The sequence below is a fragment of the Excalfactoria chinensis genome, chromosome 3 (genome assembly GCF_039878825.1).
Source record: "Excalfactoria chinensis isolate bCotChi1 chromosome 3, bCotChi1.hap2, whole genome shotgun sequence".
Lineage (NCBI taxonomy): Eukaryota > Metazoa > Chordata > Aves > Galliformes > Phasianidae > Excalfactoria > Excalfactoria chinensis.
In genome coordinates this window covers 49,316,427-49,343,518 of record NC_092827.1, presented here as the reverse complement: position 1 = coordinate 49,343,518, position 27,092 = coordinate 49,316,427, and the positions used below count along the sequence as shown (strand labels likewise).

Sequence of the window (27,092 nt, the reverse complement as noted above, 5' to 3'; positions counted from 1 at the left end):
TACGGTGAGGGTGACGGAGCACTGGAACAGGCTGCCCAGGGAGGTGGTGGAGTCTCCTTCTCTGGAGATATTCAAGACACGCCTGGACGCCTACCTGTGCGACGTGGTGTAGGGAGCCTGCTTTGGCAGGGGGGTTGGACTCGATGATCTCTAGAGGTCCCTTCCAACCCCTATAATTCTGTGATTCTGTGATTCTGTGATACTTCTGTCCCCTCAGCACCCTCTTTGGTAGGACAGCATGAGAAGCTGAAAAACCAAAGCATTCTTCGCTCTGTGTAGCACTATTCAGCAACAACTAAATGTTGTCATCATTATTCTCATTATAAATCAAAAACATGGCACCATGCAGGCCATAATGAAGAAAACAATCTTTATTGCAGCTGAAATCATGAAATAGATATGATCAGGGATTTTATCTATCCTTGTAATATGTAATGGGTGAGAGTCAAGTGGATGGGGCCAGGCTTTTCTCATCTGTGTCCAACAGCAGAGCAAGGAGAACATACTGGAATGTAGGAATTTCTATATGAACATGAGGGAAAAAATTATCTTTACTTTGAGGGTGACAGAGCACTGGAACAAGCTGCCCACAGAAGCTGTGGAGTTTCCTCTGGAGGTATCCAAAACCAGCCTGGATGCTTTTCTGTGTAACCTATTCCAGGTAGCCTGCTTAAGAAGGCAGTTGGATTAGATGATCTCTGAAGGTCCCTTCCAAACCATGTTGGTTTTGATTCTGTAGTTTGTCTTGTCTTGCTCTGTATATTTTCCTTCTTATAACCCACCTTTTCTGTTCTTAGGTCTTTATAAGATTGTGGCAGACAAAACACCATATGTCAGTGTTGAAGAAATTACAAGAAAAGTTACAATTGGGCCAACGAGATTTGGCCATCCATGTTTTTACAGCCCGGAAGATATAAAACTGGCAAACCTCACTATCAAACAAGGTGAGCAGATCACCTTCAATTCTGTGGAAGAGATCAATGGAACAATGGCTGTGAGATGTGTTATGGTCAGAAACAACCGGTCTCATTCCTTTATTTTGCCCCTATCACAAGAAGGAAAATTCTATGAGTGTGAAGATGACCAGATATACACCCTAAAAGAGATTGCAGAATGGAAAATCCCGAAGTGCAGAAGCCGGATTGTCAAACTCTCCAACACTTTACAAATGTGGAACTCCTCTAACCCACTTCCTGAGAATTTTGGTGGCTACTTAGTTCTCATGCCTGTCTATGAAGTACAGGCAGTAATGAAATGTAAGTAGGAATTAAGATCAAAGATTTTTTTATGCTTGTTACACTTAACTTCATACAAGTTGCTCAAAATAAGCAGGAAGAATTGTTTGATCAATAATTCCTGAGCTGTCTTTACCAGTGATGCCTATTCCAAATTGCAGAAAGATAAAAACAATATCGCCATCTGTATTTCCCCATCAGATATTAATACAGGTAATTTCCTAGTATTACTTTCTGTTGTCATTTTACTTAATACTAAAATTAAATCATCTTTCAAAAGGAGATTTATAACATAGTAAAAAAGCAAAGCTTAAGAGTTCAGTTCAGTTTTGAGATCCTCTTTCTTTGTATCTCTTTGGCCTTGGAGAGGTCACAAGATCTCTGTAGGCATTCAAGGCCAGGCTGGATGGGGCCTTGAGTAGCCTAATCTAGTGGGTGGCAACCCAGCCCATGGCAAGGGACTAGAACTAGTTGGGATTTATGATCCTTTTGAACCCTATCTGCTCTGTGACATACATTTTATAAGACACTCAGCTACAGCTTGTGAACTGCACTGTGTTTTTCAGATTGACATTTTTGCAGAATGAAAACCAATATTATTTTACTTTATAATAGAAACAAATGTCAATAGACATAAAAGATTCATGGACAATCTCTGAAGCCTCTGGATCTGAGGAAAAGGGAAAGAATTAGAAAGCTAATATCTTTAAAAGCTGTAATTTGTGTTATGAGGTTTTAATATTAAAAAATAATTAAAAAAAAAAAAAAGAAAGAAAAAAGAAAAAAAAGAAATGTTTTTCCTTGTTAAGTCAATACTGTTCTGATTGTTTTACCAAAAAGCTGAAACTAGTTGTTTCTGTTCTTACTAATGTTTATAGCTACGCATTACTTTGAACTGAAGTTAGAAGTTATGGAAGGATATAAGTACACAATGAAATACTCCTATTTTATGGTGGCTTGAATAGCTGAGCGGCAGCAATGACTCATGTGCTTACACAATGTACTGATGAAAGTTCATCCCTAATTTAAAAAAACAAAAACAAAAACAAATAAACAGAAAACCAGCAGCTTATGCTAAAATACTTGACTTTGCTTGAGGACAACAAAGGCAATAGTTGGAAAGTGGCTCCAGTTCTTGTTGATTCACCTACAGCGTTAACGTTTGCAGGATAGGAGCTTAGTTTTTGGGAAGCTGAGCTGTCGCTTTTACTAGAAGCACATCAGAAAGCACAGAAATGAAATCCTGAGAGAAATATGTCATTCAGGAAGATATTAAGGAGGATATTTTTACTATGGAAATTCCTCTGGGTGATGGAATATGTTAGGAGATAAAATACACAGGAGAGAAATAAAAGAGAGTAGAGACTTTTTGCACAATATACCATAGCTGCTAAATGTTTTTCATGAAATATTCCACTCCTCCTGCTGTGTGATTTAAAACTTTGGAAAGTATATCTTCACCAGGTAAAATGAAAAGATAAAAAGTTTTCTACAGCTCTTACTATATTCAGAGATCTAGCCCTAGTCCTGCATCTGGATTCACTTCAGTATATTCTTGTGACCATTTAGATGTATAAGACATATTAGTAAGAAATTGGTGTTTCTAAAAGCCTTTTAGAAAATTCAGAAGTATGTACACTTGTTTTCCAAACAATTATTTCCAGTAAGGTTTTTTTTGTTGTTGATTTTGTGTACCTATTTATGTTTCATAGTGTTCTCTACATTTAAGAAACACTAAATGAGCCCTAAATAACTATTTAATACAACTTCAAAAGTAGGCTTTGTGGTGCATGTTTAACTACTTTCTTGTGGACAATGAAAAATGCATTTTCACCAATTTTAGAAGAACTACAGAGAGATACAAGATGAAGTATGAGACATAATAGCCACAATTAAATTAAAAGGAATCCTGGTAAGAGAGGTGTCAGACTTTCACGGGCTGTAGACAGGAATCCTCTGTACTTCTCAATCTTAGTAAATAACAAAATTTTGTGCCTGGATCTCTCTTAATTATTCATAGATAATGCTCATTTTCACTAATTGTTCCACCTTCCCTGACTTTTACCTGTGGTGGTCAGGATTGTTTCACCTGAAGGTGTTAACATAACAAAAGCAGAGTGGGAGTAGACAGATCCTGAATTACTTTCATAGAAGTTATTACGTAAAATATGTGTCTGATACCATATTTTAGTCATGAAATATTGATACACCATGTTAGAAGGAGATATGTGTATAGTATACTTGTGTGAAGGTCTCTGCAGGGTGAATGTTAATAAAGAGTCATTAAATAATATTTACTTGTTAAATTTTACTGTGTTTGTTAGTGACCTCTGAGATCACTGACCTGGAGCTTAGTTCTTAACAAACCTTAGTTGCGCAGCCATTTTATATAGTTGGAAATTTTACATCCAACATTTTGCAAGTTTGGTTAGAATTGTTGTTGCTCCTTGTCAGATAGGTAAAGGCAATAGCTCAATTTCAACTGTGAATAAAACCGAGTACCTCAGGAAAAGATACTAGAGTTACACAAGTGGACCATTATAGTTGAAACTTCCTCTTTCAGTAGTAACAGTAAAAAAATAAATAAACTTATACTTAATTATACAAAGATTTTGCCTTTTTCAGGAAAGTTACATTATTTTTTAATAATTATCAGTGCTTTCCTTATCAAAAATATATAAGTATTTTTAATTTGTCCCAGAAATACCTTATTCTTGTTTCCTTTGTTAGGTCTCCAGCATATCTGCTAATCATATATCTCAAATTATAACAATTAGACTTTGACTAGCCTACCAATTGTACAGTTGCACATCTCAGGGAAGGTAATTTTCATGTTTGTCCAACAGGGCATGAATATTTTAGTTTTATTTTAATTTGAAGACAAAAACAAATATATTTCTTTTTCTTTTCAGTTCGTAAGGACGTAGTTCATATCCTCTCTGATCTAGATGTTGAGGTCAAGGATATAACAGACTCTTATGATACTAGTTCTTTTCTTCAGCCACTGTCTTTGGAAGATGTATTTGAGAGAACAAGCAAGGAATTTCCCATGGTTGCTGAGATAATGGATGGACATTTAGGAATCCAGAAACCATATAACTTATTACATACAGGGAAAGAGATTGTCATCTACAAAAAGTACCAGGCTACAAGAGTTATAGCCTCTGAGATCAGAAGCGATTCCTCCAAAAGACATTTTTTAATCCCTATGACCTATAAAGGAAAGTTCAAGAGAAGACCTCGGGAGTTTCCAACTGCCTATGACTTAGAGATAGCAAGAAGTGAAAGGGAACAGCTTCATGTTGTAGCAACTAAAGCCTTTGATTCTCCTCATAGAGAGCTTTTTTCTGTTTCAGTTGGAGATCAGTTTCTAGTTCAGCAGTGTCAGACTAGTGAAGTTCTTTATGAGGGAAGAAAGAAAGTCATAGATGTTTTAGCTTGTGAACAAATACTAAGTAATGCATACAAGAAAGTACTCCTCCCTATGTACATGGAAGGTGGCTTTGTGGAAGTAATTCATGACAAGAAGCAGTACCAGCTTTCTGAGATTTGCAAAGAATTTCGTTTGCCCTTTAATGTCAAAGTGTCTGTGAGGGATCTTTCCATGAAAGAGGATGTCTTGGCTGCCGTGCCTGGTCTGCAGCTTGAAGAAGAAATCACAGACTCTTATTTGCTGATCAGTAGCACTAGCAGTCCAATGGAGAGCTGGGAAATTCCTGTGTATCGCTTAAACATGTTGGTCCATTTACTCAGCAAAGATGTCCGGACAGTTGTACCTCCCATGACTAGGACAACGGTGGAAGAGATCAGTGAAGAGCAATACTATATGGCACGAAGATATGAAAACCAAACTGTACTTCCACCCCCTAGACCTCCCAAAAAGCCAGCAACACTTGTCCAACAACCTGTTTTTGCAGTTTCTGAGCAAGATGTTTCTGATGCCCTACAGACTCCAAAGGTAACACATTGCACTATGTCTATGTCTTTGAATCTCTTACAAACGTAGGTTGTTTATAGTCTCCACTTCACTGGTACATCCTTGTGGTGTTGTACACAGATGGCTCTCTGTTCATTATAATAGGCAAATTAGCCATTATAGACAACAATGGTTAAAATCTCTACTGTGTGTTAATTGATCCATGAAAAACATCAGAACCATGCCGACTCACAGCAGAAAGCTTGGCGTTATAATTTTAGTCAGACAATTCTTAATTGCAGCAATGCAAAAGTGAATGGAGAGACATAAAGTGGTTATATTCATACATTTATTAAGGAGTAACATATGTTTTCATTATATATATCAAGAGAATTTTGCTCAGCTGGAAACAGCAGAATCAAATTCACAGAAAGTCAGGCTGTATGGATCTTTTTAACTGCATATTTTTGCACTTACTCAAGTGGCAAATAAATCTGGAATAAAAAGGACAACACTTTTAGAAAAGTCCCTGATGTTAAGAAAGTTGAGTACCCCTTCTAGGACAATTTTCATAGTGATTAACCTAAGCCAATGCATTTGTTCATTAATTTTTGTGCTGAGTCTGGCTGAGATGGAAATTATTTTCTTCATGGCAGCCTGTGAGATGCTGTGTTTTGAACTTGTGACTAAAATGGTGTTGATAACTCATCAGTGTTTAGGCTGTTGCTGAGTAGTATATGCATAGCAATTAGGACTTATCTTTCTTCTACTCTGTCCCCCTAGCAAATAGGCCAAGATGTGGCCTAGAGGTTAGGTGTGGACACAGTTGGGATGGATGACCTGAAGTGGCCGAAAGAATAGTCTGTGTCATGCTCAGCCATAAAAAATGGTAGGAGTGATTGGTCTGGGAGGGTGGCCATAGAGCAGAAAGTGGCAGGCCATCTTTCTGCTTGTGGAAAGTGGTGAGCAACATCACTTTTTTTCTTCCTCTTTCCTTTACTTTTTAAATTGTCATTTTGTCTACCCAAGAATTTTCTCACTTTTTTTCTTCCTTGTCCTAACAACAGAATGGGAGTGAATGAAAGGTAGACGGGTATTTAGCTGCATCTCAGTGCCAACCTATCACAGTTTTCTTACAAATTGAAAGAATTAAAGAAAGACGGGTTGATGGATTTCAACAAGGGACTGTCCAGTAGGTACATAATGTCTATCAGTTTCTCTCTTCCATGTGCAAATGTAAGTTCCCTACAGGGAAAGAAGACTGTACTTTCAGAACTCTGGTGTGGCCTCAGTTTGAGACTGCAGAGCAATTGTGCTGCACTTTAAACACAATAGAACTCATGGTATTGCATTTGGGGTGGGTTCAAGAAGTTATTTTTTGTATTGCTACCAAACTAAGGCCCAGCTGTAGCCACCGTGGAAGCAGATCTTAAGGGAGTCCTCATCCTTCCTCACTGGAAATGTTCCTCTCCTCAGTGCCAATTCCAGGACTACATGCAGCTCCACAGATGTTCTGGGAGCTAGCTGCAACAGAGCATAGGAGAAATGAAGAATCAGGATGGGTCCCTCAGATAAAGGGTAGTACTAGAAAAAACGCTGTGCACTGAAGCTTGCAGCAGCTTAAATAAGCCATTCCACCATGCTAAGGAGGACAGATAGGACAAGCCCTGGAATTAACAGAGAAGTCTTCAACCTGGCACTGGCTTGGGATGGTGAACCAGGGAAGAATTCTGTAAATACAATGTTTCTGGTAGACCTGTATTGTAATGAGGACTCAGACTTCTTACTGTGACTGGTGGCTTGGTTTGGTTGTTTAATCTATACCAGACTTGTGCAGAAAAAGCACTTTTCTGAAGCAAGGAGAGAGCGCTAAGCACAGGAGAGGGATGAGTTGATGTTCCTTTGCACATTCATGAATGAGAGTGACCTTAGACTGAGGCTGCCCTGACAAAGAGGCATATGTAAGCAGGCTGCGCCAGAGGACATCTTTTTTGTCACATGCTAGTTATAAATAAATAATAAATTGCAGTTAGAATTATTTGAGTTATGCAGATTCATAAATCTCCTTCCCTGGAAAGACGAAACAAGTAGAGTTCCCTTATTCATAAGATTAAGCAACGTGAAAGTTAATGCAATAAGTTTAAAGTCTCACAGAATACATTATCTGTTCAATCCCAAGCACAGCAAGTCCTCTGAGAGGATGTGGATCGTAGCTGATAGGCTCTGCCTTGGCCTCTCTGCCAGAAACAGCAGTACAGAGACTTTTCTTCTAAATCTACCAGGGATGTCTTAGGTCTCAGAAAGTTAGAGATTGTGCCAAACTGATAAATAGCTCACTTTGCATATTTTGTGACTGTTCATAGGCTTATTTGCATAAATAACAGACAAATGTTTTAATGAGCTGAACTTAAGCCTGACAAGGTGGCAGCCTAGAAAAAGCTTTAATGCTGCATGAATTACCACTCTTCTGCAGGCATGTCCTGGCCCAGCTGCATGCTGGAGGGTGATGGTCAGTTCCTCACCGTGTTGTTGGGAGCCTGGTGCTCCAGGATTAAATGCTGCTGCAGCATGAGTCCAAAGAGGTCTAAGATATGGCTGTTCTATGTCAGTAATGGAGAATGCTCTGCCAGAGTGGGTCACCTCTATGGCTTGTGCTTTGATCACCTTTTAGCTATTCCAGCAAGGTTGTGAGGGCAGAGAGACTCCAGCTGTCTCTGCCTGCTGCTCCCTGACCTTGGTAAGGAGAATACTAGGGCCACGAGCAAAACAATATAGTGTGTTTCCCCGTGTTCTTTTGTCTGTTTTAGTCACTGAATTGTATAAAATTGGCAGCCAGTATGGACTGGAACCTCAGATGAGTGCAAGAATTGCCTCTGCATGCAAGGTGGAGCACTACAGAGACACATACATTTGCACAGTTCAGCAAAGTCCAGAGACAAAAAAAATGTAGCTGCATTAACCAAGCCCTATGCCTAGGCTCTTCATAGGGCTAATTAATTTGGCTCAGCTTCTGCTGACACAGCTTTCTCTTCCAGAGCCTGGGGATCCTTTCTCTCACCTCCACAAGGCCTAGCAGACTTTATCTTTCCCTCTCACCTCATCATTCTATTCAGTTAAAAAATATTCAGCACACGCATATTTGAAATTTTGTATTAGTTGCTAATTGAATGAAGAAATAACCTTGTGCCACACCCTCCCTCCCCCCAGAAATTCATGCAAGCTAAATAAATGAAATAAAATGATAGGCATATGGAGTGAATCTGACATTTCAGAATAAGTAAACTCTATCTCATAAACAATATCACCTCTATCCACCTCTTCAAACCATATCAGTTCTGTACCCCCAGCTGAGGACAGCACTGACAAAACAATTTTACCCTTTGTTGAATGGAAAACTTGGGACACGAGCACTCAGAGAATATCCACGTTTCTTCACTTGAGTCATTGGGGTGAAGTCCTCAGGGGATCTAACTGCCATTTTGAATTAAATAGTTAAAGCCATTCAGATTCTGAATGGTGAGTCTAGCTAGAGAATGAGATTGACCTGATAAAATCCTAGAAGTTAATGTTAGTGATTTGAAATCAGGGGCATTCACTCACTTGCCTGGAGAGAAGTCTTCAGGGAGGAACCAGACAAGACATCACCTTTCTGAAATTAGGATTCCGTTAAAAGAATAAACCAGATGTGCAACTGAAAGCTCTTCAGTTAGAACCACCACTGTGAATATAAGAAACTAAATTTTTTGCTTAGTATCTCCAGGCTGGCAGAAGTTCAGTAAGTGATTCCTGGAGTTTCCTCAGGCTTTTTGTCTGACACCTGCAGTTTCTTCCCCCTGAAAAGATGCAAGGCAGCAAAAGCTTTCTAGCTTTCTTTTTGCTTATCAGAATTACCCATTCAGCTGAAATATTAACAAGGTACTGTGTGGTCAACACATTGAAAGAAATTATAGTTTACACAGTTTGAGTTTCAAGCAGTAAATAAGCAATTGATTTAGGAAGCATTATGTATATCCCTCGACAGTTTTGGTGTTTTGTCTTTTTAAAAATAGTTTTAACTGGACAATCAAAAAGAACTTTTCACCAAATATTTCTAAGTGAATGTTAATAATAGGAAAAGAGTTGCATGGAAGGTCACAGTTTAGTCCTCATACTCCGTGGGGGTACTAATTGCTCTTCTTGATGAATTAAAATATAAAAATAAAAAGGAAAAAAGGAAAAAAAAAAAGAAAAAGAAAAAACACTCCCACAGTATCTTGCTCCAGAAAAACAAAAACAAACAAACAAACAAAAAAACAGTAAGAGAGGATAGCTCCATCCAGGGCTATTTTCAGTAGCCTGCTTAAGCATGTATCTAGCCAGAAGAACATTAGTACCAGTAAAATGCTCACAAGCTTCAAGTAAGGATTAATGCTAAATGCCTCTATGAATGTATGTGGAACTGGAAAAGTCAGACACAGGCAGTAATCTGCTCAGCTTAACAAGAAAGCAGAGAAAATTCTGGCCAGGCAAACTGGAATTTAATAAAAAAGTAAGTATCAGAACATGATAGTTAATTGTCATCCTGTGCTGAAGTCCATTATCCTTCAAAAAGTCATTACAGTGTTACGATATCAGGAAATTTCCTGCCTTCTTGCTTTTTATTTCAAAATTAAAATGAAAGAAAAATTATCGCTGCCATCTAGCTTTGCAGTTCTACAAACTGAACTACTGAAATCTGCCATTAACATATTTATCGCATCTGTCTTCACAGCAAAATGAAGACTTATCTGGAATTAAATTGATAAGACATAAGCTGCATTTTTCAGCAAATGAGTTTTCCTGCAGTGCCTCCTCTCCTTCCTCCCAATCACTACTTTTCTGCTTCCAGAGCATTTTTCATTAGTTTGGGGCCTTTATGCAGCCAGTTTGATACAAATATTTTTACTGTGTGGTAAGTAATTTAACATCCAAAATAAATACATATTAGAAATACATGTAAGACAACCAGCAAGGAACAGACAAGAACAGACTGCAATCTTTTGGCACTAGAATTAAGGAAGCAAAGTTTGGTTTGTCAGTGGATATAAGTATACATGTGCAAACTTAAGAAGGGTTTCTTTCTACAAGTGTAGCATCATGGCCCTTGAGGCTGCAATTGTGCTTCCTCTCCCTTTTTCTCTGTCTCCTCTCTTCCTGGAGTTCCACCTTCCACTGTCTCTCCCCACATCTCATGTAATTTCTTCACGTTACTTTCCAATTGCTTTGAGAGTCCTCACAAATAGCATGAGAAGACTGGAGTTCCTATCCATGGAATAAAATACCTCCTATGAGAACAGTTGAAAGAGCTGGGGCTGCTCATCCTAGAGAAGAGAAGGCTGTAATGTGACCTGATAGCAGCCTTTCAGTCTAAAGGGGAGCTATAGGAAAGAAGGAGACAGGCTCCTTAGCAGGGTCTGTGGTAATAGAACAAGGAAAAATGGTTTCAAGTTCAAAGACGATTGATTTAGGTTAAATATAATTTTAAAATCTTTTACAGTGTGGGTGGTGAGACACTGGAACATGTTGCCTAGAGATGTGGTTGATGCCCCATCCCTGGAAACTTTCAGGGTGTATGGGAAATTGGTAATCACAGCCTGAACCTCTGATTAATCCACTGAGGTGAGTGTTGGGTCAGCTATGGGAGCACAGATGAGAGTAATTTAGCTGCGCTCCCAGAGCTTGACTCCACCTCCTCTAGACCTCATTTAAGGGCTGACCACCACTAAGGCAGTCTTGGAGATTATCTCTTGGAGATTGCTCCTTAGCAGAGATTGCTCCTTAGCAGAGATTGCCTCAGTATTCCCCAGCTGACTGAAGGCTTCCATACAGGTGAGTTTTTCCTGTAAATAACCTTTTGGATATTTACTACCATCTTTATGTTATTGTCACTGTACACAAGGTGAGGATGGATCAGACCCTGGGAAGCCTGCTCTCACTGTGGTGTCCCTGTTCATTGCAGGGGAGTTGGACTAGAGGACCTTCAAATGTCCCTTTCAACTCTAAAGATTCTATGATACTATGAAGTGTAGTCTTTCCAGATTTACGAACACCTTGTCTTATCATGTTGGCTAAGTTTTTGAAGTCTATCAATACCCAATCCCCACCACAGCCTGGTCTTGTGGGTTAAGCTCCCAGTTTCCTGCAATCCTGTGTGCTACTACTTCTTATTCATCCAGGTATTGCATGCACAATGGGCTTTGTGATCCCTCACCCCACCTGTGTCACATGAGGGTCCGACTTCCCCCAGACCCACATGTCTTGAGTATCCCTGGACTAAATTTGCCAGTGCCCTTCAGACTCCAGAGTTTTGTAATTTTGATTCCTCAGTGTTCTTCACTGCTTTCAAAGAAGCATGACGTTTTCTCTTCCGTGTATCTTCCCAACACAGTTCTTCCTCCCTGCAGACAGGCAGTGAGCTGAAGCCAAGGCCATATCTGTTTTCAGATGGGAGCCAAAACAACAAATGGATTTTCATCTTCTTCCCCAGCAGCATCTGTTCCAAACAGGAGAGCATCTGTCTTCAGCTAGGTTTTTAGAGATAAAAATGGAGTGAGCAGTAGGTACTGATTGGTCTCAAGCCACTTCACACTTCCTTGTAGGCTTGAAAGCCTCAACAGAAGTACTTTGATGCTGTTGCAGTGATCGTTATTACTGTGTCTGTACCTGGGGGCCCAAGTACATTTCCCAGGAACACTTTATGCATCTTGATGCCATGCTGGGCTGAAGCCTGCCTATTGTGCCATCACTTCTTGTGTCCCAGATTTCTATGGAAAATAAACCAAACAATGATGGCTGTGATTTGGATGGTAAAGGATCAGGTCTGCTCATAAACTCTGGATGAAGCAAGAGGAAGGAGTTAAAGGATCAGGGAGCCCTAAATCCCCAGTAAATAAATGACTGGAGTTCTTCCGATTTTTTTTTTTTTTCTCAGTATGAAATGCTGGTATTAAGATGTTTTTCTATTTTAAACAATATGAAACACTTAAAATTTCCACAGAGAAGCATCAAGTCTGTAGTAGGCACTTACAGTGGATTGATGTTACTCTCAAAACAAAAATAAAATGGGGAAGATAGCAATGTGCCTGCCAGAAGGACAGGCAGTAGATAATTGCCTGAAAAACTAGCGGGGCAATCTGAGGTGTAAGTCACATTGCAGAAAGCCATTACTGCTGCAGGAATTGCTGATATAGTACATGAAATTAAGGAAGTACAGATGAACATTTGGGTATGCTGACTGATGTAAATGCCAACTGGCTAAAAGAAAATTGCATAATTTAGAACAAAAAGTGAATGACTTAGAGAACAAAGAGATAAGAAATATGAAAATAAAAGGGATGCCTAGAAGAAATTAAAAAAATAATAATCAAGCACAGAAAAAAATATGGCACCCCTGATAAGAAGAGGGAAAATACTGCATAGGGTGCTTAAGCCAACAGCCATTGATGTCAGTAGGAGCAGAATTGACTGGCACACTATTTTTCCCTTAGGAATAAGTAAGTATAATATAATATCACGTATTTGTATAACTACAGAGCTGGGAGGGGAAAAAAAAAGTAAAAAAAAAAAAAATAAAAAAAAAAAATTCTGCTATAGAGCAGCAGAATAACTCCCCAAAAAATCTAACATAGAAGCAATCTGATATATCATTTTCAAATTTGGGCTCCTTGCAGCCTGACTTCCCATGTCACTGTTCTCTGGGCTGCTCTGCTTCTTTTGCCCTTCTATTTGTAGCAAGAAGGTCAGAAAATCAAGCCCAGGGACAGCTGGCAGCTGAAGTGCTGCTTGTCACTTGCCTGCTTAAACCTGTTCAGGGGCTTGTTTGCACTCAGAAGACCAACTGGCATGAGGTGCTTGATGTCATTGCTAGTAACTCTGAATCCTCAGATTTGTGTGGCTGCCCATGAACTGCATTCTGAAGTGAGCCTGGAGGTACTCAGGTGCTCAGGTTGTAAGCAGGAACAGTTTGGGAAAATGCTTGTTTGTGTAGCAATCCTTACAGGTGCTGTTCTGTCCAGCAGTGTTTGTGTAGGCCCTGTTGATGGCTGGGCCATGCACAAGCTCAAGCTCTGAGCCTGGGAGGGTGACGGACAAGATGTGAAGCAGTATGAGCAGAGTCCAGTTTCTGAAAACTTCATTTTCTACTCTGTAAACACAGACACCACAGAGTAGCACAGTTCAGACACTGTTGAACTGTTTGATATCCAGCTGTGGGATCTCCTGTTAGGGGAGTAATTCTCTGTCTGTTTTTCTTGAGGACAAGAATAACTTTATAAGAGAGTAAAATGTCCTAGCGAGATGCAAGAGCAAATATGCAAATTCCCAATCTGTTAGCATAAAAAGGATGCACTAGTCAGTCACTAAAGTGTTGAATATGGTCAATGTCAAAGATAGTACTGATGTTTCCCATTTAAGCTATGCCTTCCTTTCTGAAATTCAAGTTTCTGCACTACTGTCGCAGACAAGAATCCCAGACCTGAAAGTATCTCAGAAGGCTGAGATTACACCTTGAAATATACTGCTCTACAAAACAAAATGAGGAAATTGCTGCCAGTGTAACAGCACATCCAAATCCTGAAGGACTTAATGGCACAACTCTCATTTTCTAGAGTCCTTACAGTGAGGAACTAAATGATTATCAGGAAACAGAGAATGCTATGGAGAAAAGAACTAAGTTCTTTAAAGCTTGGAAAGACACTGTGAGTCATGGGCTCTCTCTCTCTGGTTTTTGAGTGTATTAGTACATAGACACAACATAAGAAGTATGGTGATAATATAAATAATAATGAAGCTTACCAGTTATTTTGTGAGGGAGCTTGTAAAAGCTAAAAAAAAAACCAATCAAACACAAAAACAACTATGTTTTTAATGCCTGTACTGAGAAACTGTATTTCCCTTCTCCATGAATAGAGATGTACATTTTACATGGAACTTTGTCAAGGCATTTAACAGCATTATGCTATTGTTCTACCTTAAGGCATTAAATAATCTTACTGGAAAATATTTTAAATGACAATGTGTTGTGGTACAGTGGTTCAGATTATCCTCCAGTTGGTTCAAATTTATTTTATTTTTTTTCCTTTTTATGGCAACAAGAAGTTTGAGGAGGCATAGTCTATTCTGTAGCTATAGCTATTTTGATTCCAGTAGTGCCTCTGAAAAATCAGAGCAGGGGTCTTATGAAGGCTGTAGGCAATAGTTTGTATCACTTGAAAGAGTGTGATGGAGTCTTATCAGCCAATCAGTTGGTAGGAGTCACTGCAGATAAGGATATAAGCCTCTTTTTACTTGCTTGTGGTTCTGTTATGAACTACCCTGGTGGACAGTACTGGGGAATGATTAGACTACAGTAAAATAGGATCCAGACTGTTTCTAAGGGAAAAACTGGGAGTGGCAATGTCTGACGTGATGAGATTGAAACCTATTTCAATCTGCATAAAGCAGAATAAGGCTAATCCCAAAGCATCTTTTTGTTTATTTATTATATATTTTACCTTAGAGATCATACTTTAATATTTATGAGTCCTTGAAAAAGTAAATAATATTTTATGACACATATGTAAAGTGAACAAACTATCAGGAATCTACTTTTACCTATCCATTTAACATACATGGTATATGCATGTTCTGCAGTATTAATGAGGGGAAAAATATGAGTTTGCTTGTGAAGTGATCCCATTTGAAGGAAGATATTCTAAGCAGATGAACCGCAGCTCTACCAGAATTTTTCTGGCCATGCAAGGAATGGGGTTTGCAGGAGATCTCTAAGTCTGGGTTATGTTCCCCTGTCTGTCCTGTGATGTGAGACAAATCACATAATTATCATTGCCTCAAGATACGTGAAGAAACTGCCATGTGAGAGGTGAGGATGTAGATTTCCAGCTCATTAGTTACTCTATATGGATTCTTAAATCTCAGGTAAATGCAAGATACATTACTGCACTTCCATAAGGGTCAGAGCTGCCTCACATTTACTCTGGAGCCATAACCACCCAGACAGTTGCCATGGAGTAGTTAATGAGCTGGAAATCCACACTCATTTACTTTGTAGCAACTTGTTCATGTAGATGTCTCTGAAATGGGACGTAATGCTTCATTTTCCCATTTTCTGGGGTATTTATAGAGACAGGCATCAATTTTGCTTGTATACAGCATTTTGTGCACTGGCTACCACAATAGGAATAGCAGTAACAACATTATAATAATAGCATGAAAAATTCCAGAAGCTACATCATTTTAACCTCTCTTAAAAGTTTTCATCTGAAAATGAGTTTACTGAAGAGGTGCAAAATGAAACTGACTGTTGCCTAGGACAGCTAAATTCTGAAGTGTGGTTATTTGAAAGCAGAAGAAATAAGAAAGAGAAGAGGTGCAAACTCATCCCTTTATAGCATTGCAAGGTGGAAACCTTGAGGCCCACTAACACATTTTTAAGCTTGATCTGTTGTTAACCACTTCATAGTATATTCTCATAGTAGGCATGAGATTTTGTGCCTTCTATTTGGATCTGCTGATGTTTATCTAGTATCTTAAGCTGTCTTTATCTGGCAGCTTGCAGAATGTAGCAGCGAGTTTCAGGAGATGGGGGGTTATGGTTAGAAATTTAGATGTTTCTCAGAATGCCTCCATACATTTCCCTAGTTTGTGGGACTTGGACAAATACCAAGATTAAACTAAAAGTTGCATTTTAAAGGTTAGTTTGTGCAAGCCTGCAAGGAGTCAGTGAAGGAGGAAAATGCTACAGTATGCATTATATATGTATTTTTTATTGATAGATCATATTTGGACAAAAAAGTAGTGGGGATGTAACTGATAATGTAAAAATGAAGGGTGACCTGAGAGGCCATTTTTCCAAGTCAAACTCGCACAAAGCTTTTACAGTCAAATCACTTATACTGCTTGCAGCACCACCAGTCGGACAAAAGAGAGGATTAAGAAGGTAGGCTATGAAGGTGAAATTGAGAATCAATGAAACAGAAAAATGGGATATCCACTTCTATCAAATTGTGAGGTGGTATAGGAAAGCAGAATTTATGTAGGATGGAAGGATTTGCATTTTTGTTACAAGAAAGCTTTTCCAATTGCAGGAGTTATTCTTTATAAATATGACATTTTCCCCCTGTGAATATGCTAATTTATAACTATTCTGCCTTCATTGCCACTCACATAAAAAGTAGAGTACAGAAAAAAATCTTGAACCACACAAAATGATTATAAATGGCTTACATGAACTGTGGTTATCATGAAATATCAGCTCTTTATCTGCTGATTTGCACCTCACTAAACAGAGAGTGATTTTTTTTGTTTGCCTCATACTCTACGTAGTCCATCAATATACAACCATATGGACATGTAATCCACAAACCTCCAACACTATAGATGTTCCCAATCTGCTCTTGCATTTCAGGCAGTTAGAGGGTGGATGTAAAAATACAGAAGCTAGGAGGAAAACAGAAGCAACTCCTCAAACAGCAGGCTTAGATTGTGCAAAAGGCTTTTTTGTTAGTTTGCATCTTCAGAAAACAGAGATAAAATCATCTCCTGAAATATTGATCTAGTTCTGCCCCATGTGAACATCTGAATGTGAGACATTGCCTTCTACTCTCCAAAATGGAAATTAAACTTCTTAAAAATGTTTTATGTTACTGAATAATTATATGTCTGTAGTCTGATGCTGCTATTGTTGAGCCTAAATGAAGAACCTTATTAATCATGGATTTGACAGCTCATTCAGTTATAATAATGTTTTCTGTCAATCCAAGTTCTCATTATAATTGGATCTTACCTAAAAAAGAAGATGCTCCATTGACTGCTCAGATGCAGGAAAATGCAGGTTTGAAAATGAAAATATTGGTCTCAATTCTATTTCCAGGGAGTCTGCTTATGCATGTACAAGCTGGATAACACATTTATTCTTGCTGCGTGTCACATTTGGATGTTACTGTAATAAGCTTCTCTCACTGACTAGGCTCCAGCTCAAGAATCATGACAATGAATGTGAAAGCAAGATGAGTAAATAAAACTTTTTCTTATGGATGCTAGTATGTTGCCACAACAATCCAGTTGCAAAGAATTAACCAAAATAGATGGCTTGTCTACATAAAGAAATGTGATAAGCTGAGAATTTGCAGCTAATTTGGTTTTCTGCAAGGTTTTTGTTTTGTTCTGTTTCTTTTTTCTTTATCCTTTTCTTTTTTTTTTTTCTTTTTTTCCTGTGGACACTCAGTATGTAAACAGTATTAGATATATTCTTTGCTATTAGTTGAGGATTAAGTTGCCTAAAACCAAGGGAATTTAATGTACTGTATAACTGTTTACAAAGAGCTAGTGGCAAGGTACTGTACACTCCTACCCTCACTATCTTTATAAGCACTATCACTATAAACAAGGACAGATACAGGACAAATGGCTGAGGGATTTGTAAAGGCAACCAAAAATCCAGGCTGAGGCTGAAAGCACTTGGGACAGCATTTCAAAAAAAAAAAAAAAAAGTACCTTTAGAAAATATTCAGTGGGCAAAATTTACAGCTTGCATATTGAAGCGCTCCAGCTCCATGGGTGTAACAGAAGGAGGCAGCTTATTTCCATGGAGCCGGAGTTCATAAAGGATGCAAGAGCCATGGGGTAAGTATAACTTTGGCTGAATTTGAAAAATAAAGCCTGTACAGAAAGCACTTTTTCTAGCATTCTCATTTACTAATGAACCACTCTGGCTGCAATAAATGGGAACTTAAATTAGCTTCCTAATGCATCGTTTAAAGCCAGCAAACATGGAGAGGCTGAACAGTTTGCAATGATTTGCAGAACAAGCTGCAAACCATATTCTGATGCCATCAGGCCTGAGTGAAGATTAGAAAATTGTTGTGAATTAGGAAAATAATCTGTAGGTTATAGAAATGTATAGGACGCTCTCATTAGAAGAAGTCAAAGGGAGTTCTGTAACTAGTTTTGAAGAAGTCAGAAACAATCATCAATGTGCTTCATCAGAAAGTAGAGAAGGACAAAGTAGTTGATGGGAAGCTGTCACAGCTTGCATGTAAAGACTATGTTTTTCAGAGCTGTAACTCATAGGGCTTGGGCTTGGGTAAGTTTAATTTAGTGGAATTCAATACAGTGTAAGGATTTAGTATTTGTGTGTTTGATCTTATGCTTGTATCAGAAATGGTGTGGTGAGCAGGACTAGGGAAGTCATCCTGCCCCTGTACTCGGCACTGGTGAGGCCTCACCTTGAGTACCATGTTCAGTTTTGGGCACCTCAGTACAGAAAGAACATAGAGGTGCTGGAGCAGGTCTAAGAAGAGCTTGGAGAATATGCCTTCTGAGGAGAGACTGAAGGAACTGGTGCTGTTTAGGGGAAAATGAGGCTGAGGGGAGACTTTATTGCTCTCTTCCAGTATCTGAAAAGTGCCTACAGAGCAGGTTGGTCTCTTCTCACTGGAGACAGGTGACAGGATGAGGGAAATGGCCTCAGCTTGCACTAGGGGAGGTTTAGGTTGGATATCAGGAAGATCTTATTTACAGAAAGGGTTGTTAAGCACTGGAATAAACTCCCCAGGGATGTGGTTGACTCACCATCCCTGGATGTATTTAAAAACAATTTGGATGTGGTGCTCAGGGATGTGATTTAGCAGTGGGTTGTTAGAGTTAGGGTGGTATGGTTAGGTCGTGATTGGACTCGATGATCTTTAAGGTCTTTTCCATCCTGAACAATTCTATGATTCTATGCTAGTTAACACACACTGGGAAAAATAATATTTGCAACCTTTTCCCTCTTTGTGGCTCAACCAGATGAGGCACAGAAAAGAAAACATGAAGTTACCTACACCAAAGTTTTGTAGCCTTACATAGGAAATACATGTTCTTCTATTATTTGTCTTCAATCAGTACAGATCAGCCTTGTCTTTTACCTTACTGTGTGCCACACAAACAAAACTTTGTCTTCACGCAGACAACAGTGCCTGAGAGGAGAAAGGACAAAGCTAGGACTGAGAGTGCTACAGACGTGAACAGGAGACTCCAAGTGAATGTGGAAAGTGTTGTGGTGGTTGTTGTGCAATACTTTTCAAAGTTTTGTGCATGAGTAGCTGACTGATATTTAATCTTTAATAGAATAAATAAAAGTCAAGGTTTCCTTTGGGTGAAGTGTTAGTTAATTCTTGTTGCCAAAGCACAGAAGTCATCCAGTCATAGACAAGGAGAACTCATATGCCTCTACAGCCACTCCTGTAGTATAAATTTGTGGAGGTTGCCCAGTGGCTTCTAAAGCGCCTGTTAGCATACAATAAACAAACAAAACAGCAATAAAATTTGCAGTGGACTTATGTAATTCATTTGATGAAATAGGATTTGAAATAATACCTTTCACAATATATAACTAGATCAAGAGCTCTTGAATGCATAGAATTTATATTCATATTCTTGGTATATCTGTGAAAAGGTCAAGCAGGAGACATTTTAATCTATGTTTTCAATTTGTGGCTATACAGTTATAGTAATAAATCATAGCAGCTTTCAAAAAGAACAACAGTAACAGTGCTGTGTAACTCTGAAATTCCAAAGGACAACAGTTTTGACTAGTTTGTTTTTCTTGAACAGCTAAACACATTTTCTTTATTTTTGCTTGTGATATCTTATGTAATTCTAACAACAATACCTAACAACGTAAAATGGATGTGCTAACAACTTCAAATTAATGGAAGCTTTCAGCTTATTTCAAAAGACACATTGCCAGACACCACCATCAGTTTTTTCATTAATTTTTCAATTGTAAATGACACTTTGCACCTAAGGGCAGGCACAGGACAGCTCTAAGGACTCTGGAACGCTCTTTTAATCATTTCAAGAATTCTTCAGATGCATTTTGTGTATTCAGGTATGCTTAGACATTGTCCCCTAATCATAATGTCCTGCTTAGGACTTTTTCAACATGTACCATTGTTTAGCTGTAACTACAAGGAAACCTACACACCTCTTTAAACATGCCTATCAGAAGGTCACTTTCTCCTAGTTGACACAGTTCATTAGACAGTGCCAAACTGCTTCCTTTCTGAAACCCTGACTACCAGTGTGCTTTTGACAGCTTTACTTTCTCTAGCTGCTCAGCTGTGACTGTATCTTGACGCCTATGCTCTGTCTTAGGCTGTCTGTGCTTGGATAGATGGACTTCCAGGGACATGTGCAGGTGATTTAAGAAAATGCAGCTCCTTTCTGTTCAATGGAATTGATATTTTCAAGAATTGGGAAGATTTGTTTTGAGAAAGGAAAGAAAGGAATATAGCATGCATGCTTCTTCACTGCTAAGGAGTCCACATGTCCTCCTGGAAGTTACAACACACCCATCTATTGTGGGAAAATCACGTTCTCAGATTATTACTTTCACCCCAATCCTAAGAGCTACTCTAGTGCCTTGTATTTTCCACTCTTCCAGGCATGTGGCATGTGTCTTAGTCTCTCAGTCTTGTTGAGGAGTCTTATGGGATCTGGAAGTTCCCATACCAAGGGTGAAGTTCATTTCTGCACAGAATTGGGCAAAAAGACTGTTTAATTTGCATGTAGGTCATCAAAACAATAGTTTAAGGATTCATGCTCTGTTATGCATATTTTATTCCTAATGAAGTGAAAAGTTGATCAGCAGAAGCGTAAATGCAGGCATGTAGCAGAATTCCATAGTAGGGCTGGGAAAACTTGTTTCTCAGATTTGTTTTTCTTAAATAAAAGTAAATATTGGCATGCTAATTCTCTCTAGACAAAGAGAGAAAGTAAGAATACAAATGTAAGAAAAACCCTTATTTTTACACCTCTTGTAACACTATTAACTGAAGGGTACATTGGACTTCAGGATATTGTCTTTATCCATCCCTTTGCTTTTGTATCTCTTTTTATAATAGGAATTATGGGCACAGATGGAAAAATTTGTGCGTGTTTTAAGGGTATAAGAAGGGCTGATACCTCAAAAGTGACAACTGTAGTTGGTTTTGTTTGTTTGTTTATTTGTTTTCCAAACTCTAAGTTGTGTTTACGTACTGGGTGAATCTTTGTTTCAGGTGTAGAAATTCTTGAAGAGTGTTCTTTTCTTTTCCCCTGCAAAGGTGCACACGCAATTAATTAGAACAGATGAAAGGTGTTTATTTTGACAGATTAGCCACACAGCATGTCCCGTGCTATTCTTGCAACAAGATGTATACATAATCTGCACTCCTGGTGAAGAGTAGCAGTTTGAATTAAAATAAGCAATTCCAGTAAGCTTCTAATACAGCTTTTGTGACAAAAAGTGTGGGGGGGGGGCAAGGGGGGTAAAGAGGGAAGGGGGTAAAGGGGGCTGGGAGGGGGGAGGGAAAACAGAAAAGAAAGAAAACATTTTAAGAAATATTTATGCTTTGTGCTCCTGTCATGAATTTGATTCTTTTATACTGAAACTTTGTGCATATTTCCCCCCTCCTTTCCCCTCCCTTCCCCTCCCCTCCCATCTGGAATGGTTTCCAGTCTGAAACAACTTTGGATAAGAATTTTAGAAAGAGGATTATTTACTGGTATTCCACTCGTAACAGTGCATTTGTACATTTAACATTGCATTTCATTTGAAAGCTTGTCCAATTAAGATTCTATCATCTCTACTGTTTTAAACAGCACTTATGCAGAGAAAGACATCAAACCCCAAAAAAGTATGCTTTTTTCATATTAGATTTTGATTCATTTCTGCCTTGTCAAATAAGAAATGCAATATTCACCTGTCAAAAAGTTTTTTAGCCACTTAGCCACTTTAGTGTACTTTACAATATAAAAGGTGATAGATAACCTCCATTAATGAGTTGATCAGTCTGCGAAAACATCACTGTCATTCAACTTGCAGAACATGACTGACAAGTAAAATGCTTTTTGTAAAGCAGATTCAGTACAGCTCCAGAGGATGAAGCATTTTGCAGTGCCTATGTCCAGAGCACGACTGCAGTTGCTGCAATTATAGCACTACAGTCTCTTACTACTGCAAATCTATTTATCTTCAAATAACTAAACATAATTAAGCAAAATATTCTTCACATGCTTCTTGCTTTTACAATTTGTTGTTTGTGAGTCCATTTGTATATACTTTTTGAAAAGAAAGAACATATCAGTAGTATTTTAAAATAAATGAATTTGTGGTGGGGAAGGATGAGCAGAGTTTTAGGCTTCCCAAAATTCACTGGGAGCATTTCACAAGTGAGCTGTCTTGAGGTACATCAGCTGGTGAAAGTTCCATTATTGAACATATCTTGAGAATTAAAACAATAAATATGTATTACATCACCTTTGTAGGGTCATCAGTGTTTCACTGGGAGATGAATTGATAATCGGTAGTCTCTCTGTTTGATGGAATCACAACTGGTTGCAATAAAGTACATATGCTTTGGCTCCAAGGCAATCCTGAGTGCAGCTATTTCTCTGAGTCCTGTGATCCCAATGGATAGCATCTTGGATTCTTTAAGAGTTTAAAGGCATGATTCTGCCTGGCTGCAATTTATATCCATTTACATATATATATAATTTATTTAGGACAACATTTTAAATCACAGCAAAAATAAACTCTTTTCTCACTGCTTTATGACTGACACCCATTCAGGCAGTTTACTCGTGAACAACACAGGTCAGTGATGTGTAATGTGTGTTCATGCCTACTGTCCTGCTTGTTACTTCTCTTTAGAAAGATATATTATTTCCTCCATCAAGGTTGCTGACAACTCAAAGAATACACTGGAAAAGATTTTAAAATTTGTTTTAAATATAAGCATACCTCATTTTTATGACTGTTTACACTGTTGATGTTTGTGGTTTTTAATGCAAAAAACAATCAACAGTTTCATGTACGCAGATGAGAAGCCTTAACTATTGAATCCTTTATTCTCTGTGTCTCATCCTTGTTTTACCTCTATTTGAGAGCTTAAAGGTGTATTGCAGTGACTTAATGAATCTGTTTATTTAATCCCTGCAAATCTACAAATGCTCAGATCTACAAATGCTGCAAAATCACAGGCCTATTGTAGATGCCTGGAGTATTAATAATGTAAATGAAGACCATCAAAACTGGATTGGTATTTTACAGGCAAAAGAAAATACATTTTTTTCCTATACAACTTATAGTAAAAAAAAAAAAAAAAAAAAAAAAAAAAAAAAAAAAAGTCTTTTCCCAATATCATTCCCCTTGTGGTGCATGCTGGCATAATTCCTCCACTGCTAGTGGAGCTATGCTAATTTATGCCCGCAGAGGACTTAGTCTCAAAAGTCTAATTTAGATGACAATGCTGAAGTGCAGGGACTTGCCATTTTTATTTGTATGTAAAGTACCAGGCACTCAAGTCGTGGTATGTCATTAAATTATTTCTAGGAAATAAATTGCCATTTGCAAGCCTTGCTCTTGGGTAAAATTATATCTTTTTGTATGACTTAAGACAGATGCAATGAGTTAATTTAAACAGCTCCTCTTCACTTCCCTAATTTTCTTCTCTCTCCTATATCCTGCCTTTCCTCTGCTGAGCATGCTTTCTTCTCTATATGTCACTGAAATAAATACATTCTTGCATGGTAGCTCAAGTACTTCATTGTAATGTTCCCTCAGTCCTGAAGGGCCTTGGTTAAAAGTGAGGTAGTAGGTCATAAAAGTGGTCAGTGTCAGTTATAGCTCCTAAGAAAGCTAAAAGCTGGATGATAAGAAGACTTTTTAAAGCCGTAGGAGCTCCCTCTTTCTCAGCTGTAAGGTTTTTTGCTGCACAGCACCAAATTTTACCCTAGGGTTGTTGACTGAGTAGCAACAGATTTGACAACAGTCTCACCTGCGCACTGGACTTGTAACCATTAATGGGGCACTTCATTTCAGAGGAGTCATGCAATTATGCCAAGTGATGTACCTCTGCTTTTCAGGTCTCTTGTTAGTAATTTTGTACAGGCTGTGTTCTGTTTTCAACAGTCTGTTCTCTTCAGCATTAATTGCTATTCTGTTTATCTTTGCTGTACCTGAGGCTTATCTCCATATAGCCCTGGTCCAGCTATTCTTGCACATTAACCTCTATTTCTGTGAAAATTAAGTTGAAGTCAGTGAATGGTCCTTGCTAAAAGAGTTTGATATCTGAATAAGTAAATAAATAAATAAATCTGCAGAAAGGAAAGTATCGAGGCTAAGGTTGTATTAAAGATTATGTAAATGAAACTGAAAGCTCATGCGTCCTATGAAGATGCTACAGGCAGTGGAGGAAGCTGTGAACTGATCCTATTGCTCTACTAATATTTGATTCTGTTCCTGTCATTTATCTCAATATTCATCCATACTGACCTGCTGTACATTGGAATGCTGTGTATTGCATTCTGTTTTCTGTTTTGAGTAAGACAGGTTCCTATGGTGCTTCAGATAACACTCTGAGAGGCTTGGTGATTATTGTCATGGTGACCAGCATATACAGTGAACCCTCATGAAAGATAACCCTTTGTCTTGAGAAATCAGTTTTGATTTTCCTCAGAGGTGTTAATATATTGGGATTCAGGTAAACCATATCTCAGCAGAGTCACTGTTTTTTTATGATAGCCATGTACTTTGCTGGAGACAGGATTTGTTCAACAGTAGGTAGAGATTTAAATAGTTTTCCTCACTGATATGTTATATTTCAATTAAATAACTTTTCAGTCCTTAATACTGAATCTTGGTGGAAATTTTCTGACTTCAAACCTCTGCTTCACTTGGAAGCATTCCATACACAATATATATAAATACATTTACATTTGTTCTTTAAACATACAAATGTGTGCTTGCATCTGTCTGTTTATCAAGATAAATGAATTAAGACAAATAATTTTGTTTTTATGGGCTTTGTTCTGTTTGGTTTTTAACCAAACAGAATTTTGCACCAGTTATACAGGAAACTGAATAAGAGTAGTACAAAAAGAGAATACAAGAATAAGTGCTAGCTATAAGGATCCTGATCCTGGGGAGGTATTTATTACTATTGCAGCTGTCTTATTGCTTCAGCTGTTAAGCAGCTGGAGGGCTACTCATATCTGGGGACTTGATTTGACCAATCACTGGAGAATAAAATTGGGATGTTTGAGTGAAATGAAATTCCACTGGGAAGTGCTGTAACAGTAAAAACCCCTTATATGGATATTTACAGTCATTGTATCAGCTACAGTCCCATATGGAAGGAGAGTCTTGGGGTCTCTGAGCCCTGCAGAAAGATGCAGTGAGCAGTAGTCCCAGCAGATACCCTCCTAGGCAGAGAATGTGTGGCTGAGAGAACAGACAGCAGATGACTTGCCTGCAGACACCCAGCAGGTTAGTGGCTAGGTTTCTTGGCTAGCAGACTTGTTTTGTCCTGAACTAACTCTCTGGACATGATTTTTTTTTTTCTCTGGAGTTTTTGGGGAAGATAATAGAATCAGATCCCAGATAAAAAAAAAAAATTGTTGAGACTTTAACCTACAAACTGAGTTCACAACAACTGTGGTATTTTTTAACCAAGAGTTTGTCATACAAGCTGAATTAATGCTGCCCTTGAAATAATGCACTTGTCACATTGATGGAATGTGTGCCCTTAAAGCTACATCAAAGCTCTGTGAATTCTGTTACAATAACCTTGTGAAATATCATAAGGTATTATTATTGGAAAATTAATTTTAAGTAGATAAAGATCATTAGTAGACAGCACTTTCTTGAATGACCCTCACTTTGTCCAGAAAGCAGAAACGAATTTACCACCTTGCTCTCCTGGAAGCTCCTCCTTGTTCTCTCCCTCTGTTCATGATGGAAAGATAAAATACAGGCAAGAAAGGGTTCTAGAGCAAGTGACTGTCATACAGTTTTTCTGAAGTAAGATCCTCTTGTGACAGTGTACATTATATCTGTTGCCTTTGCCCAGAACATTAAGTTACATCATTTCCATGAGAACACTGAAGACTGAGGATTGCCCGTGGTGAAGGATTTTGGTCAGAAATTAAGTAAATATTTATAGCAGGATAATGTTAATAGGGACTACTTGAGATGGGCAAAAGCCATTTATTTTAGCAAAGGGTAGACTCCAGTATCACTGCTTCCAGTCTGAATCTGGCCAGTTTTTCACTGTGCTGAGGTAGCCTTAAGCTTGACTACATGGCAAAATCCAGAAAGAGAGTGGCTGGATTTTGATGGTGTGACCAGAAGCGCAGAGGTTATGTGAGAACAGTTTCTCTGGCTGCAGTGTCATTCACAGAAAACCTAAAGTTATGACTCACATAAACATTTTACAGATGAGGTAACAAAAAGTCTTGAATGCATACGAAGTGTTGTGCAGGTAGCATGGGGGGAAAACCCGTGCAAACCAATCCCATCATCCTGTCTGCTGGCTCTCTGGTTTTCTGCAAGAAGTGCGAATCAGCCTCTTGTCCTCTTCACTGGCAGATTTTTAAATAACTTTACAGATGAAGATAATGAGCAACAGTGACAAAGAACATGGCTCTGTTCCCGTGCTTGTGTAGTATCTGTTAAAGTTGGAGGGGTTGTTGAGGAACAACACTGGGGATTGATGAGCCTCTTGATTTTATGGCTATGTAATTCTACCAGATTCAATAACCTGCCTAAACTGGAAATCTACAGAAGGGGCTTTGATTTATTTATTTCTTATCTTCCACTTAGAGCAGAGGCCTACTAATTACTAAATGAAAGCATATACTAACATATTGTGTAGGTAAACAAACTTTTTCAGCTATAAGAAGAAAAACTCACTGATCCTGATATATTTACTGTACTGCTTGAACCTGGGTTGAGTTCCTTACTTTTATCACTAGCAAGACAAAAGTAGCCATCAGAAGCAAAAGATGTGCAATACTCTGGAAGAAAACAGAGTATATTAACAAAATGTACTCAGCAGAGAGCCTATTACAGTATCTATCCTCTCACCGGTGGCACTGCAGAGCTAAAAGTGATTGATAAT

General features: G+C 38.4%; 1 protein-coding gene across 1 annotated transcript in view; it reads left to right on the top strand.

Moving 5' to 3' along the window:
• Positions 1–27,092, top strand: part of THEMIS (thymocyte selection associated) — a 75,894-nt gene that overhangs the window by 24,425 nt on the left and 24,377 nt on the right. Inside the window, exons 3-4 of the mRNA XM_072333232.1 lie at positions 798–1,256; positions 4,148–5,193. Coding sequence (XP_072189333.1) covers positions 798–1,256; positions 4,148–5,193 — 1,505 coding nt within the window. The remainder of the gene's footprint in view (positions 1–797; positions 1,257–4,147; positions 5,194–27,092) is intronic.